Raw genomic sequence first — 17310 nt, 5'->3', positions numbered from 1 at the left:
CCCACAAAGGGTTTAAAGTCCAAATTCTTTCAGCCTAACGTGTCACATCCCATTCTAATGCTCTTTTTAAGATCTGTTTAAGGAAGCTCTGACAGCTGTTGCACGTTTCAGAATGCAACTACAAAGTGCAAATGACACCTGCAGCATCTGGCTTTTGTTATCAGCATTACTTTGTTCACAAAGCCAGTCACTTGCTTCAAAACCTGATTGTTGTGGCTTTTTGAATATGTTTGGGTTAACTCTGAATCAGCAGGAGTTGTCGCTAAATGGTGTGAGGAAGGTCTGGGGAAATACTGAGGGATTCCAAAGTGATTTCCAGTGGTTTAAACTAAAGGAAATGCATTATGACTTTCTATAAATCCAAGTGTATTATTGGACATGGATTTGATAAAGCTGTGTGGCATTTCATTTTGGGTCTGCCCAACAACTGCTGGATGGTTGACTCAATGGGATCTAAACACGTTTGGTATTTATTGCAATTAGCAGGGTTAATGTGTATCCTGCTGTGTAAGATAATCACTGCCTATGGTGTCAGAATCCCCATCGGTCTGTTTGCACACTGTGACTGAGTGTATTCTGCTTCTCCAACCTTGATTAAGCGCTTGTTTCTTGCTCTTTCCTGGTCCTCTGCTTGCATTTCATCCATTCCCCAGCCCCACCCACGGGTGGGAGATGATAAATGAGATTAGAGCTGCCTGCCTGGGCATCGCTGTGCTTTTAGTGAGACAGATTGTCTCACGGGCAGAGTATTCACTAAGGTCTGACGGGTGGAAGACTTATTAAATATGTGCATCTGAGATATTTCTGTTTAAAAATGTTCCTTGAATTGGATTTTCAATCACTAATTATGCCAAAATGGCACTGTAAGTGATGTTCAGATGTAAACTACAAGTGAGCGAGTAGGATGAAGACGTGAAACTTGGCAGCTCCCAACAGGTGAAATTTCAATTGACTAAAAAGACCATTTAATCTTAATTTTATTCTGGAATCAGTTGTGGGACCTTTATTTGTACCACAAGGTTGTAGCAATATCACTTTAGAGTACCAGACATGTCGGGTCTTGGCAAACCCACCAAGCCGAAGCAGCGGTCTACACCGTCTTCTAGCCAAGTGGCTTATGCTAACGATGAAGAGGAGGTAACTGCTATATGCTCCGTGATATGATGCAGTCAACTGAAAGCGGACATTTGTAACACTATTGAATCTGTGGTCAAGGGCCTCCAAGCTGAAGTTGCGGCTGTCAAGTCAGAGTTAAGCACAACAGCGGGATCCATACAGCAATCCATCAATCTTCAAGAGGAGAGACTAGCTGCTGTGGAGGACTCGGCCACTAAAGCTAGCGATGCCATAGCTGACATGGAAGTAACGGTGTCATCTCTTAAAAATGAGATCCTCACGCTTCAAAAGAAATGTGATGATCTAGAAAACAGGTCAAGGAGGAACAACCTAAGGATAGTCGGCATCGCTGAAGGAGAGGAGGGTAATGCTCTGACTGAGTTTATTTCCAGCCTCCTTAAGGACTTGTTGAATCTCAACGAAAAGCTACTTCTTGACCGAGCTCACCGATTAGCTGGGGGAAATGTGGCAACATGCTTTTTTGTGTATTCTGTGTGTTTAGTTTCTTACCTCCCCTGTGTGTTGTGGCCACGTGAATCTCGCTATGGTTTTGTAGATACTGTCTCTATTATAACTCTATATCCTCTCTGCAAATATGGTTGCCTGTATTCATTTTGCAAGTTGGAATGTCAAAGGACTAGGCCGACCCAGTAAAATCAATAAGGTTTTAGCTCATTTGGATAGCTTAAACATACAGATTGCCTTCCTTCAAGAAACGCATTTATCTCTCTCTGACCATGCAAAACTAAATAGGAAGTGGGTTTCCCAAAGTTTCCACTCACTTTGTAATACTAGAGCCAGGGGGACTGCTATCATCATACATAGAAATGTTACATTTACTACCTCAGATGTCATTTATGATAGAAATGGGAGATATGTAATTGTGACTGGAACCCTGTTTAATACTCTGTGGTGTTAGCCAACCTCTATGCTCCTAACTATGATGATGAAGGTTTTTTTGTTAGATTTCTCTCAAAGGTGATTAACAACTTCCTCAGAGATTATGGAATGACGGATGTACGGCGTTCCCTCAACCCGACTACAAGGTCCTACTCTTTCTTTTCTAATGTTCACCAAACCTTCTCTCGTATAGACTACATTTTGTTAGACAAGAAGCTTCTGCCATTAGTTAGGGATTGCTCATACAAAGCAATTGTCATCTCTGATCACGCGCCACTTTCTCTCACATTGGAATTTAACCATATGCCCCTCACTCGTCCACGTTGGAGGTTTAATACCAATATGCTCTCAAACGAGGATGTGGTTCAGTTTATTGCCACCAACATTGATGTTTATATCAAGACTTAAAACTCTCTTCCTGATGTGTCCCACAGTACAGTCTGGGAAGCTCTCAATAGTAATAAACTATTATATATCTTTATATACCTCTGAACAAACATGCACCCTACATGAGATGGAACAGTTCTTTGCTGATATCTCTCTCCCCCAGGTTGACCCAGCCACAGTACAGTCTTTAGACAGCCCCATATCTCCTGCCGAGGTAGCGCAGGCAATATCTGCCTTACAAAGAAACAAAAGCCCAGGCCCCGATGGATTCCCGGTTGAATTTTATAAAAAATTCTCCTCAGAGCTGGTTCCTTTATTATTAAATGTACAATGAATCATTTGAATCAGGCCATTTACCCAAAACGGTATGTGAGGCTTCCATCTCATTGCTATTGAAGAAAGGTAAAGACCCCAAGTCATGTGGCTCATTTCGTCCTGTCCCTTCTCCCAGTAGATTTCAAGATCTTAGCTAAGGTTCTGGCCACACGTTTAGAATCTGTACTCCCACACATTGTCTCTCCAGACCAAACTGGATTTATTAAAAATAGATACTCTTTCTCTAACGTACGCCGACTTTTAAATATAATTTACCACCCCTCACACTCTACAACACCTGAAATTGTAGTCTCTCTAGATGCCGAAAAGGCGTTTGATAGGGTGGAGTGGAGCTACTTGTTTTATGCACTTAAAAAGTTTGATCCTGCTATACAGATCCTGCTTCTTCAGTACGCACAAACAACATTTCCTCCGAACTCTTTCCAGTCTCCCGCGGCACACGTCAGGGCTGTCCTCTATTACCTCTGTTGTTTGCTCTTGTAATTGAGCCGTTAGCATTAGCTCTGCGCCAGATGCCGCAACTGACTGGGATTTTCAGAGGTGGAGAACACAGGGTTTCCCTATACGCGGATGATCTCTTGCTTTACATTTCTGACCCCCTCCTTTCCCTGCCATCAGCCCTTCATATATTTGATACATTTGGTAAGATCTCTAGATACAAAATTAACCTGTCTAAGAGTGAGATATTCCCAGTAAACGGATCAGCGTGTGCACTTTAATTTAATATCTTCCCCTTCAAAGTAACTCTTAACTTTTAAAGAGAACTTTCCTCCTCTCATGACAAAGGTTGAGCAGCTCCTAAAATGTTGGGCCCAACTTCCATTGTCTGTTGTAGGCCGAATCAACTCAATTAAAATGTCTATACTCCCGAAGTTCACATATCTTTTTCAAAATATCCCTGTCTTCATTCCAAAGTCCTATTTTCGTAGGCTAGATGGAATTATTTCATCATTTATCTGGAACAATAAACCTGCCAGAGCTCGGAAGAGTCTCTTAACACAACCCAAATTCTCCGGTGGCTTGGCTCTCCCTGATTTCCTATTTTACTACTGGGCCTGTAACACTCACCCCGTAATACGCTGGTTATTTGAAGGCCCTGTAGCAGATGCTCTCTCTTGGCAATCTATTGAATCCCATTCTTGTAAATCATCATCACTGGCTGCTCTTGTTTACGCCCCTCTCTCCTCATCCTTTACAGCCCACACAACAAACGTGCTAGTCAGATCCTCCCTGAAAATATGGAATCAGATAAGAAAGCACTGTGGATGGCAGTCTTTTTCATTTAAGTCTCCCATTTGTCCAAATCATTATTTTAAACCATCCGTAATGGATATAGCCTTCTTTATTTGGAGCAACGCAGGCATTAAACAATTCTATAATCTCTATCGTAATGGAACTTTTGTCTCCTTTCAACATTGATGCGATAACTTTAATATCCCAAAAAGCCACTTTTTTTGCTTTCTTCAAATTTGTGACTTCATTAGGAATATCTCCTCAGCGTTTCCAAATCAACCCTCATGCACCCCCTATGATCATATATTTGATCAACCTTCATCATTTAAGGGCATTATATCAGCCATATATAGCAAACTGATGCTATACACTCTCACATTCTACCCTTTCTGACGTAAAATCTCAGTGGGAAGGGGAGCTGGGGGAACCAATCCCCAAAGCATCTTGGGAGGCTGCCTTATGCAGAGTACATAACTCATCAATTTGTGCAAGGCATGGACTATTACAATTCAAGATTGTTCATCGCATACATTGGACTAAACTCAGATTATCCAAAAGATTCTCAGATATAGATCCACTATGTGATTGATGTAAATGCAACCCAGCATCACACACCCACATGTTCTGGTCTTGCTCAAAGCTGGACGTATGTAAGTAAGTATGTAACGGAAAAATAGCAACATCAGACCATGTTTGCCCCTTTTTAGGTGGCAGGAATGAACATTAGCCATCCTCAACATTTGTTCTGATTTCAGAATGATCAAAAACAGTTGATGACTTTTTCCCTTGGTAACTATCATGTTTTTCCCAAATGGTGTACAGATTTTTAAGCATTCTATTTTCAAACGGAATGAAAAATAGTGCTCAGTCCCCAGGGGAGCATGGGGAGCATGGCCCCTGACCCCCCAAGGTTTCGGCTGAGCCCCGAATGTTTACAAAGTCTGGCTCCTCCTCTGCTGAGGCTCAGATCTTTCCTCCATGAACCTCCTCCCTCTACGCTGTCATCCTGCACCACTGCCCTGCTCATTACTGCTCATACATGTCTCTGTTCTGGATTTTAAGATGTGTACAAGCAGTGACAACGTAGGCTAATAAGGCTTTAGAGGGTTTAATGTGTGTATGAGAAATGGAGAAAACGACTAATGTTCGTTTGCATGAACATCACCAGATTTTAAGTGCTTTACACTGTATATTAGTTCATCTATATTGGGCAGTTGGATTTGTTGCAAGAAATGTAACATCCAAAGCTGCGATTTTGGCATATTTCTTCAGTCAGAGCTATCTAGAATTATTGTGTTTTATTAGGCATATGTGTGTTCTGTATGTATTAAAATGCCTGCATGCAGCTATTTTCTCTGAGCGGAGTAACAGAGCAGATAATCGGCCACTTATTGATCATCTCCCTCCCCCATCTTCTCCTGCTCCACTCTTTGTTTTTTACTCAAAGATGCTAAAGACCGCACATGTGTGTGCGTGCGTGTGTGTGTGTGTGTGTGTGTGTGTGTGTGTGTGTGTTGCTTCCTGCCATGCGTGTGAATGTGATATGGGGCGTGTTGGTGGGGGTTTGAGGGGAGGGCAGGCAGAGCTGGGCTGGGCTGGGGCTGGCAGTCTTTGTTCCAGCAGGGATAAACGCCGGTCGCAAAACCAGGAAACGAGGTGAGGCTTCAGTCTTCCCATCTCTCCTCCCCTCTCCTCCTTTTGCCCGGGCTCCCTCCCCCTCTGTCTCTCTTTCTGTATCTTTCTAGCTCTCGCATCTGTCACTGCTGCCTCCTGAGTGGGCTCAGGGATGCTGCTGTCTCCTAGCTTGGTATGGGCCATTGCTGCTGTAGGCTCCATTTCCTCCCTCTGTGCTTTCTGGACCGAACGGTAAAGACAGACAGTATCTTCTGCAGGCTGCAGGCTTGTTTCAGCACCGAGGATTCCTTTTTATATGTGTGGTTGTGCGCATGTGTGTGTTTAATGTGGGGGGGGGGGGCATTCAATTTACTTGTTTCCATAGAGACAGAGCTGGTGGAGAGAGTGTAAAGCTGGGCATGATTATGCTGAGTCAAAGCAGGCTTGTCTGGCGCACTGTCCCTCTTTCTTTTGCAGGGACATTACATAAACATGTTGTTGCTGCTATGCTATATTCTTACACTTGTCGTTTTTATTTTACTGTGTAGATTTTGTCCCCACTGTATGTACAGTATGCAGGTGTAATTCAGGGTGAGTACATGCCATTGACTATAATAGGAGAACTTTGGCTTAGGATGTGTAAGTCTCTTGTTTACCAGATGTTGCTGAGTTTCTCATCCTCAAGATATCACGTGTTTGGTTTTCCTTGTTAAATGCATGCCGTCGTTGCAGCTTCCTGTGTGTTCATCTGAGTCTGAATCTCTGTAGAAGTCCAAACAAGAAAGCAGCTGCACATTAGCATGTTGCCATGGTCCCACTGACGCCGGACTGATTACATGGGTGCGGACTTTGGAGAGGTTCATTAACTCATTACAGTATTTCCTCGAATTTGAGCACCCTTCCTATAAATACTCATGTTTATTCTTTTCCAAAAGGTAAAATGGACAGTGCTGAAATTATGCTTCTGTTATGTGGCTTCAGCCCTGAATGTTTTGCCAAAGTCCCGAATCTTTTAGGGTTTTACAATACCTTCAACTTGTGTCATTTCGCCTCAGTCTCTCTGACTGGACGTGCAATCAATGGAGAAAAAGTTCTATTACTGGGGAAATATAATTCCTCATTCTGTGAACTCTGCTAAAAATAGGTTTCAAGATTAGTAATGCTGTTTCCTAATTCCTACCCTATAGTACCTACATACATCAGACAATTGCGCCCCTTTTTAGGTGGCAGGGGTAAAAACTAGTCATCCTTAACATTTGTTATATTTTGGTTTCAGAATGATGAAGACAGTTGGAGAACAGTTACAAAGATACAAAACAGGATGTATGCTCTACCGGATGATTCTTTTTCTTTGCAACTTTCATGGTTTTCCCAAATGATGGACAGATTTTTTTTTAGCATTCTAATATCAAATGGCTTGAAAAATAGTGCACATAGCTGCCGTAAATGGAGCGTGCTTCCAGACCTCCCCTAGATTTGGGCTGAGCCCCGAATGTTTACGTCTGGCTCCTCCTATAGAAAGAGATAGACCCATTAATCATTTGGGATGCATCAAGGAAACATGTCAAACATTAGCTGGTTCCAGCTTCTCAAATATGAACATTTGATTGTTTTCTCTGTTTTATTTCATTGTACGCAGAATATCCTCACGTTGTGGACTGTTAGTCAGGCAAATCAATTGTGATGAGCATTTTTCACTATATTATTATGTTACAGACCTAACAATTGATCAAAGAAACTAAATAATCAAAAAAATAAATCCATAAAAATAATCAACAGCGTAATCGATAATGGAAACAATCACTAGTTGCAGCCCTAAACATGGATTAGGCTGCCTCAGTGAGGGCTGAATATCAGATGGGAAAATTAGAATGCATGTCACATAACTCTCTGGAGAACTAAGTAGGGGGGGTGGGGGTTTAGGGTTAGGGCAGGACGGAGGAAATGATGGTGAGGAGCAGAGGTGAAGCTAAAGAGGAAGAAATGAAAGAAAGCTGCTGACCATCCTTCATCCCTCATGAGGTCATATGAACTCATGTTCCGTGTGACTGTATGTTCCAAGTAAAAGCTCTTAGAGGGTGACATCATCACTGCCGAGGCATGCTGTATACTATCTCATACATATTTCACCCACTGCTCTCTGTCACTCTCTTTCTTTGTCTCTCGTACGCACTGCTTTGTGATCTCTGATGTGTCTCCGAGCAACAGTGTGCGTAGCTTTCTTACTGCATCTTTGGTGTTGTGATGAATAGTCATTTAACTGTCTGGTGTGTTCCTTTGTGAGTAAGAGGCGCTCTGAGAGTGTCCCATATTACGAATCCCCAGTGGATACTGGAGAGGGTCTGTGCAAATGCTGTATATGATGACTTTTTATTCTAAAATGTTAGAGTTGTTCCTATACCGATTAGCCCGACAAGCCAGACTTCTATTTCTTCTATTTCTAGGCTACATACCGATACCAGTATCAGAAAATGCCTCCGATACTGCCTAAAATGCTAGTATCGGTACTGGCGAGTACACGACTCCATGCACGGATCCGATACGACTAATTTAGCTGCGAAAAAAATCTTCTATAATTAGTTACACCCAGACAAAACGGCATTAGCTCCGCAAGCAGACCAAACCGGAAATCTACACAGCAAGTTTTGCTGGCAGCTACTGTTTTTAAGAATTGATTGGCGGTTTGTTCTGCTTACGGAGTGTAATGTTAATCAAAGCTAACGCTAAAAAAAAAAGTCAGCAATTTTGCAATAATTTACACTAGAAAACCCCACCAGTATAATGACGATGTGTACAGTAACATAATGCAAAGCTTTGGTTTTGAGAGGTGACACCAGTGTTGCCAATCTCAGTTTCAATACGGTAACTGTACTGTTTAAAATTGTGTTTTTTTTAAATTGTTTTTGGACTTTTTTTTTTTTTATTTGTATCTGGGGAAAGAAACGAGGATCACTGTCAATCACAAACAACTCACAAGTCGTCCTCGTCGTAAAGTGACGCATGCACAACTCACATCTGCACTCGACTCACATCGGGCAGTGACAGTTTCCATTGTATGGTTGTAACACTGTAGTTTACGGATCCGTTGTGATCTGTGAGCACCGGGCAGCACACCGTTGTTAATCATCTCATATTATCACAATTGCAATAGACCGCAGCTTTGACTTCTGACCTTTAAGCCTGTATATTAGGCCAAGTTATCACATGGAGTTTTAATGTCATGCTTATCATAAACCATGGCCCCAGATAATCTCATGTCAGTCCATCCTGGAGGACTGACAATATGAGAAGTTGTAGTATGAAAAGAGCTGCTGAGCTAACCCTATCACACTGTGCTACAGCAGCTCAAAAGAAAAACAAATGTACACACATCAGAATAACACAAATACACTTTAAATAGACATAGGAGAACAAATTATACAGAAAGTATTATAAGAAATAGAAAAATAGAATTAGTTATAATAGTAATAATACAAACATATTTACACAATAAACACTAAACACCATAAACACACAATAAACACCCTTATATAGCTTGATGTACCTAATAAACTGGCAACTGTTAGCACTGTATCGTAATATTAATTTCTTTTTTATGATAGTTTTTATTTAGTTTTTCACATTATTCACATTTACTTACAAATATCAAAAAACAAATATTCCCCAAATACAGATTAAAGGAGAAATCTGGCACAAAATGAACCTAGGGGTTAATGACACGTGTATCAGTGTACAGACAGTTTATTAAAAAGATAGTTTAGAAAGACAGTACCGTTCACGTATACAGGCGGGCGTCATCTTGGGAAAATGGTCCGACGAACGGTGTGCAACCAGTAACCAGTAACATAGCACAAGCACGGCGTTCGTCGTTCGACTGGTCGTGACTGTTTTCCCAAGATTGCGGCCGCCTGTATACGTGAACACATTTTCTAACTGGTGTAGAACTGTCCTCGCTTGATCCAATCAAACACAGGCGAGAGGCCACAGGAACTTGGATTGATTGAAATTGCGTCGCTCAACTCATTTCAATGGTATTCCATCCATTTGTACAGTTCAGAGGTGTTCACTGCTGTACATGTATGTGTTTGCCTTTCAGAGTGAGAGTGCCGTTGTGAAGGAGAGGGAACTGTCCCTGGAGCTCGCCAGAATCAGGGATGAAGTGGGTAAGTGGGCTCCAGCGTGACAGGGACGAGTCACTCACTGCTTTCTGCATATCATGTATTATACAGTATACTCCCACAAGGACAGGAGGAGATGGTGACTGGGAATCCACTGTTCTGACGGAAGTCTGGTTTTAGTCAGATCAAACACTTAATACCAGAGGCTATGTCATTGTTTCATAGCAAACTTTAGAACAAGCTCTGACTGCTTTAGGATTTTTAATTTATTAGGTTTTTTTTCTCATATTTTTTTTTAAATAAATGGGCAAAAAGAAAATTTAGAAAGGTTAGAAAAAAATCTAACGCAAAATAAACGCATGAAGTCTACAATTCAACATTCTTTATGAATATGTCACTTGGGTTATTTAACAAAAACAAGTTTTAACATCCAGACATTAAAATGCAAAAATAATAATACAAATAAAATAATAAAAAGGATGTTAAGTGTTAATTAACTTTAGTGTATCTTCTTACAGTAAAGCCAACAAAGTTGCTGTTTTTTCAGTTAGTAGATGACCTTAATTTGGATCTAGTGAAACAAACTAAAGCTCTACCTTGTGTTCTAGCTTTCAGTGTTGCACACTGGGAGCAACTGCAGCAGGAGAAGGAGGAACTGGAGCGTCGTTTCAAGGCTGAGCTGCAGGGATTGCGGGCTCAGCAGCAGAGGGAGCTGGGAGTGCTGGAGGAGCGGCTGAAGGCGCAGCACGTGGCCCAGACCGAGAGCCTGCAGGCCCAGCAACGGGCCGAGCTGGAGGAGCTACGGGTCAAACAGCAAGAACAGGTCTGTGTGTGTGTGTGTGTGTGTGTGTGTGTGTGTGTGTGTGTATCTGTATCTCTGTCTGTCTGTCTGTGTGCGTGCGTGCGTGTGTGATTTAAGGAAAAGACTGGATATAAGCCAGCCAGTTTAGTCCACATCTGATTTAGTTATGCTTCTCTTATACGGTTTTTAACTCTCTTGTGTATGCATTTGCATTTATTTATTATAAGGAATGGTTGTGTGTGTTTATGTGTGGGCTGCTGAATACTCGAATATCCCGGGGGATGAATAAAGTATCTTCTATCTGTATAAGAAGTGAAGATGTGATGTCCCTGAAACGGTCCATTACCTCTCATGTACCGTGTCCAGATTGAGGAGATGACTGAGAACCAGGAGGCTGCCCTGATGGAGATGGAGACAGCTCATGATGACACACTGGCCACTCTGCAGGAGGAGCATGCCAGGACCGTGAAGAGTAAGCTAGGGCTGCAACCAACCATTATTGTCATAGTTGATTAATCTGTCGATTGATTTTTTTGATGAATCGGTTAGTTGTTTGGTCTATAAAATGGTGAAAAATGTCGATCAGTGTTTCCCAAAGTCCAAGATGGCGTCCTCTAGTCTCGCATTGCCAGACCTTCCTCCACAGCGCTGCGGAGGAGGGTCTGGCTAGTCCACACAGCATTCTGGGATGGGAGAGAAACGTGCTCTGGTTTATTGGCATTTCTTTAAACCAACCACGATCATCTTGGGTGGCGCTATACGCCGGTCAAAGCCACGGTGCCTCTGCAAAATAGCCTCGGGAAGGAACTTGTTTTGGTGGAACGTGTGTACACAGTTGTTTTAGTCGTGCAACAGATTGGACAGATAGTCTAGCTAGCTGTCTGGATTTACCCTGCAGAGATCTGAGGAGCAGTTAACCATAGTCCTCAGAAATCCACTGGAGGCCAACACAAAGAAAGAGGAAGGTAAAAGACATCCGGTTAAAAAGACTGACATCTGGCAAAATTTTCGGTGGCAACGGAGCAATCCCGGAAGTGAAACGTCGTCGATATAGACTAGGCGTCCTCAAATGTCTTGTTTTGTCCACGACTCAAATATATTCAGTTTACTGTCACAGAGGAGAGAAGAAACTACAAAGTATTCACATTTAAGAAACTGGAATAAGAGAATCATTACCTTTTTTCATTAAAAAATGACTGAAACCTTAATAATTTTAAAATGGTTGACAACTAATCGATTGATCTGCAGCTCCAGAGTAAACACCACATTTCAAACCTGTTTCTCTCCTGTCCTGACTTTCTCTGCTGATGGAGTAATAATTTGATATTTCCTGTGTCAGATCTGAAGATGGCCCATGAACAGCAGACCAAGTCTCTGGAAGAAGAGTTTGAAAAGATCAGACTGTCACTGCAGGTAAACGGTTATCCTTTTTTTTTTTTTTTACAGATACACGGAATGATACATTTTGTAGGCAGTGACGGTAATGAACACGTTTAATATCTGTGTGGTCACCAGGATCAGGTGGACACGCTGACGTTTCAGAACCGCAGCCTCAGAGATCGAGCCAAGCGCTTTGAAGAAGCTCTGCGCAAGAGCACAGATGAGCAGATTGTGGTAACTGCTGCATGATACGGTACAGCAGGGGCGGACCAAGGGGGTGGCTACTGGGGCGCCAGCCTCTCTGTAACTTGACCGGAAAATCAAAAGTTCTATTACTGGGGAAATATTGCCAATCATTCTGTGAATATAGGTTTCAGAATCAGTAATACTGTTTATGCCACATTCTTAACCTACCTATGTTATGTAACTTAAATATATAACATCAGACACTGCCTCTTTTAAGGTGGCAGGAGTAAAAAACACATTTGTTGTGTTCTGGTTTCAGAATGATAAAGACAGCTGGAGAACAAATAGATACAAAATAGGACGTATGCTTTACTGGATGACTTTTTTCCTTAACCCTTGTGTTGTCTTCCCGTCACCCATGCAACTTTTTGTTTTTCTGGGTCAAAATTTAAATTCAAACTTTTCAACATTTTGTTATTCTTTTATTCGACGTTCTCACTTTTTTCCAAGGTTTTGGTTACTTTTTCCGATGTTTTTGTCATTTCTTTGTCATGACATTTTTTTCAACGCTCTTTTTTTAATTTCTTTTTTTTCCAAATGCTATAGAATTGAATAAAACATCCACATTCAATTAACGTAGTGAACTGATGATTTATTTTACTTGTGAAGAGTAATGGTTGTATGGAACCATCCACGTTATTTTCTTTGACAATTTGGTTGAAAGAAACTCAAATTTATGATATAGAAACTTTTTGAAAATGGGTCAAATTTGACCCGAGGACAACAGGAGGGTTAACTATGATGTTTTTCCCCAAATGATGTGCAGATTTGTAGTCATTCTATTATCAAATGGCATGTAAAGTAGTGCATATCACAGCTGTAAATGGAGCATGCCCCCAGACCTTCCCCCCAAATGTTTACAATGTCTGGCTCCGCTAGGACGATACGTTGTCTGCTTAGTACCTGTGTTGTAGTGGTTTTCACTTGTGTTATCTGCTCCTGCCAGGATGCGTTGGCACCGTATAAACACATTGATGAGGACCTGAAGAGTCTGAAAGAAGTTCTGGAGATGAAGAATCAACAAATCCATCAACAGGAACTGAAGATCTCAGAACTGGAGAAAATAGTAGGCTTCAACTTTCTGCTTTGGTTTAATTTACTTTCAAAACATCAAATATAAAAAAAAAGGCCGACAGTATGCAACCCCAGTATTTTATAGGAAAAGTTCTCCTTTGTAAACCCATATCAGTTATGATAGTGCCTGTTTTACTTGTAATATAATGTCATACATCATTTGAAGAATTTAATGTTGTGCACCTTTTCTCCGGGGTTTTTGAGCAGGCTGAAAAGAATGTGTACCTGGAGGAGAGACTACAAGTGTTACAGCAGCAGAACGAGGACCTGAAGGAAAGAATAGACAAGAACCTTGCTGTGTCCAGGTCAGAGAAGTTTAGATGCATACTAGTGCACATTTAAAACCATAAGGCATATTGATACAAATTAAAAAAGGATATTAAAACCTTTAGTTGTGCTGCCAAAATAATTCATCTTATAAAAATGTATTTGTCAAAATAAAAATACAACCTTGTGATTTTCTAGATATATTACGTACTATGTATGGTATGAATAATTGAATGAATGAATGCATTTGTTTTTATAGAATTTATTTATTTACATTATAATGAACATGACATGAGCATGCCAATTTGTGTCAATATGCAATTCACACCAATCCCATTTCAATCAATCCATTTCAATCCATTTCACACAATATAATATAAATACAATATAGTCCTAATATCAATGGTCAAGGTTATGCTGTCTGTTTTAATTTTAGGTAAATACAGTAGTGGGGGAAAAAAATTTTTTTTCGAAGCGGATCCCTGTAACGGACAGATATTATAACTACCACCTTCAATTCAATTTTATTTATGTTGTTAAATACCAACAGGAGTTATCTCAAGACACTTTACAGATAGAGTAGGTCTAGACCACACTCTATAATTTACAAAGACCCAACAATTTCCCACGAGCATGCATTTGGTCCGAACCTCGGACAGAACCTGGCTCTTGGTAGGCAGGCAGCCATCTGCCGCTGCCGGTTGGGACACATAGCCACTGATATACAGAAATATGATTCATTATAATTATAAATTGGCATGATGCACCATAGCACTTATAGTAACAACCCTGCAACCTGAAATGTTTGACTTCTGCCTTTGAAAGGAATGCTGCACTAGTCCATGGTAGTGTTGTTTTCATTTGAGTTTTAGTCTAGTCTTTGTGTCAAGCTGTCATTTTAGTTTTTATTCGTTTTAGTCATGTTCATACTCTTTTCAGTCTAGTCAAGTTTCAGTTGACTAAAAGTCTGAGCATTTAAGTCTTATTTTAGTCAGAATTATCCATGACTATCTTAGTCTAGTTTTAGTCGACAAAAACTGATGACGTTTGTCTTAGTCGTTTTCAGCTCCAGTGGTTAACGTCTAAAGCTAACGTTAAAATGAGATACATAAACCACAGCCTCATGAGTTGGCGTGAGATTTCTAAAATAGAAAGTAACGTTACGTTAATGTCATGACTTACCTCAATTTCATTATGGAATGCCTTGAGATGTCTCTTAAGGTTTGTGGTGTTTTTTCCTGTGATTTTGTGGCCGCATTTCTCCCCATCTTTTTCCACAACACATTCCGTTTTCTTTTCCACTGCTATGTAATGAAAGTTTTTCCAAATGTCGTTTCTTCTTTTTCTCCCAAACCCCGGCTGGCCGGCCATCGGCCCCTTTCTCTGTGTCAGACTTAATTTTGTTTGTTGTCGTTTACGCTAACTTACCACAGCTGCATCTTCTAAATAATGCCGCGAGTGGTCTTGAGGAAGTGACGTCGCCTGCGTCTGTGCAGGGTGACCTGATGCAGCCCCTTAAGTGAGACACAGGAAACAGAAATACTGCAAAATAATAATAATAATAATAATAACGCGACTAAACAAGACAAAGTAAAGTTATAACATTTCGTCTCGTCTCGTTTTGGTCAACGAAAATTAAGAGACATTTTAGCATAGGTTTTATTTTGTAAACCACATTTAGTCTCGTTTTTATTCGTCAACAATATTGCATTATACATTTAATTATAGTCATCGTCACATGACCAGCATTTATGTTGCGTCTTGTCTCATTTTCGTCACGTGATAAAGGTTCGTTGACGACAATATTTAGTCATAATTTTCGTTGACGAAAGCAACACTAGTCCATGGTCTTTATGTCTTGTCTTTCCCCTGTGCCTCGTCTTCCTCAGGCAACTCTCTGAGGATAATGCCAACCTGCAGGTGAACGTGGTGAAGGAGAGCAACGAGAAGAAGCGTCTGAGTCGCACTAACGAGGAACTGCTGTGGCGTCTTCAGACCGGCGAGCTGAGCCCTCGCATGTCCCCCAGCTCCTCCCCGATCCATCGACCCTCCTCCGGCCCAGGCTCCCCGGCCCGCCCACACTCCTACCATCAATGACTCTCTCAGTGGAAGCTCTTGTATCAAAACGCTTTCTTTTATCTGGCATCGGAAGCCCTGTTTTTTTTTTTTTTTACTCTTTGTCGAACATTACACTATTGAGATGGACGGACGCATTTCTTTTTGGAAATGCCGCTCACCCATGTGGTGCATTTCCCAAAGTCAAGCCCCAGGAATTTGAATCTCTGACCTAAAGAATTGTATTAATCACGCCTCTTATTGTTCAAAAGGGAATTCTCTGCCATCCTCTTTCACTTACACCTGAACGCCCCAACGAAACAGACATGCTGTGCTGTGCTACTGCAGCGGATTGTCATTGTCGACTTCAAAGAGTAGGATCAGAGTCCCGGTGCCTCATTTCCGTGTTTTTTTCGCCTCCCATCTACATCACCGCCTTCTCATCCAGCGCTCAGGATGATGGATGTACGAGACACAGCAAACATCCAAAAGTGCAACAAGGAACACAAGAAGCGCCTATGCCGTCCATTCTCTCCCACCAGCAATGTCTATCAAGGCATAGGCAAAAGTTTAAAAAAGAAATCACAAAACTACCTTCAGTAAGTTACAAAGTGTAGATTCTTCTCTGGGGTGTGTTAACCTTTTCATGTAGTGAAGTATTTCATATATCTGGAGTGTATGAATGACTACCCATTTAACCTCAATCATCCATCCTACTTTTTTCCTTAAACTACTGGATCTCAGTGTAGACCTTAAATGTATAATAACAACACAAGAACTGGCGCTGCAAAGATTAATCGATTAGTTGTCAACTATGAAATGAATCGCCAACTATTTTGTTAATCGATTAATGGGTTTATTCCTGCTTGTTAAATATGAATATTTTTGAGTTTCTTCACTCCTCTGTGACAGTAAAGTGAATATCTTTGAGTTGTGGACAAAATAAGACATTTGAGGACGTCATCTTGGGCTTTGGGAAACACTGATCGACAGTTTTCTGATATTTCATAGACCAAACAAACAACGGTAACACTTAACTTGAAGGTATCTACATAAAAGTGACATGACACAGTCATGACCAGTGTTGGGAAGGATACTTTCAAAACGTATTCCGTTACAGAATACAGAATACATGCCCAAAATGTCATTTGTATTTGTATTTGTATTCCGTTACGTTACTCAATTCTGAATACTTGGATTACTTCCACATTGAATTTCATTTTATAAGTGTAGGAATGCGGCCATCACATACAGCTTACTAAACAGGCCTATTATGGTGTGTTCTTCTGTTCCAACTGGCTGAATGTGTACCTAAACAAGCAGATAGATTTTTGTATTTGTAGTCCCGAACTGCATACTACAAAAATCTAACCGCAGTCTAAGCTACCACGAGCTAATTTTAGCTAACGTTAGCTAGCATGTCAAACGGGGCTAGTCAGTCTTTCAACAGCTCTGGGGCTAGTAAATCAGCACGTCAACTATAAAATAGCAAGGTGACCAGTAAAACTACAGCAGACGACTACCCTTAGCTAATTAAAAAAAAGAACTTACTTTAAGATGCTTTTTCAGGTTGGAGGTGGAGTCTTTGGACGCTGAAAGGAGGTCGGTTGCTGCCTCTGTTGTGCCGGTTCCGGCTCCATCTCTACCTCTAGCTCCTGCTGCTCCTCTCCATTGTGACTGATCACGCAAATAGCTAATTTTTTCGTTTTCATATTGGGGCTTCTGGGAAATGCATGTAGTTGCCTTAATTCATTCAGAGCGTGAATAAACTTGTGAAACAGA

General features: G+C 41.1%; 1 protein-coding gene across 4 annotated transcripts in view; it reads left to right on the top strand.

Annotated features, from left to right (window-relative positions):
- The window catches only part of mtus2b (microtubule associated tumor suppressor candidate 2b), a 45980-nt gene extending 29379 nt beyond the window's left edge, over nt 1–16601 (top strand). Inside the window, exons 1-9 of one of the 4 annotated variants that reach the window (XM_031297486.2) lie at nt 5689–5838; nt 9683–9749; nt 10313–10527; nt 10873–10978; nt 11846–11919; nt 12022–12120; nt 13079–13198; nt 13414–13511; nt 15363–16601. In XM_031297486.2, coding sequence (XP_031153346.1) covers nt 5782–5838; nt 9683–9749; nt 10313–10527; nt 10873–10978; nt 11846–11919; nt 12022–12120; nt 13079–13198; nt 13414–13511; nt 15363–15570 — 1044 coding nt within the window. In that variant the 5' untranslated portion in view covers nt 5689–5781 and the 3' untranslated portion in view covers nt 15571–16601. Of the gene's footprint in view, nt 1–5688; nt 5839–9682; nt 9750–10312; nt 10528–10872; nt 10979–11845; nt 11920–12021; nt 12121–13078; nt 13199–13410; nt 13512–15362 lie in introns of those variants that run through there. The other 3 variants (XM_031297484.2, XM_031297483.2, XM_031297482.2) reach the window with 3 other exon arrangements.
- The last annotated feature ends 709 nt before the right edge of the window (nt 16602–17310 follow it).

This window comes from Sander lucioperca, chromosome 5 (genome assembly GCF_008315115.2).
Source record: "Sander lucioperca isolate FBNREF2018 chromosome 5, SLUC_FBN_1.2, whole genome shotgun sequence".
Classification (NCBI taxonomy): Eukaryota; Metazoa; Chordata; class Actinopteri; order Perciformes; family Percidae; genus Sander; species Sander lucioperca.
The sequence above is the reverse complement of the archived record's forward strand: the minus strand, read 5'-3'. Positions and strand labels throughout refer to the sequence as shown.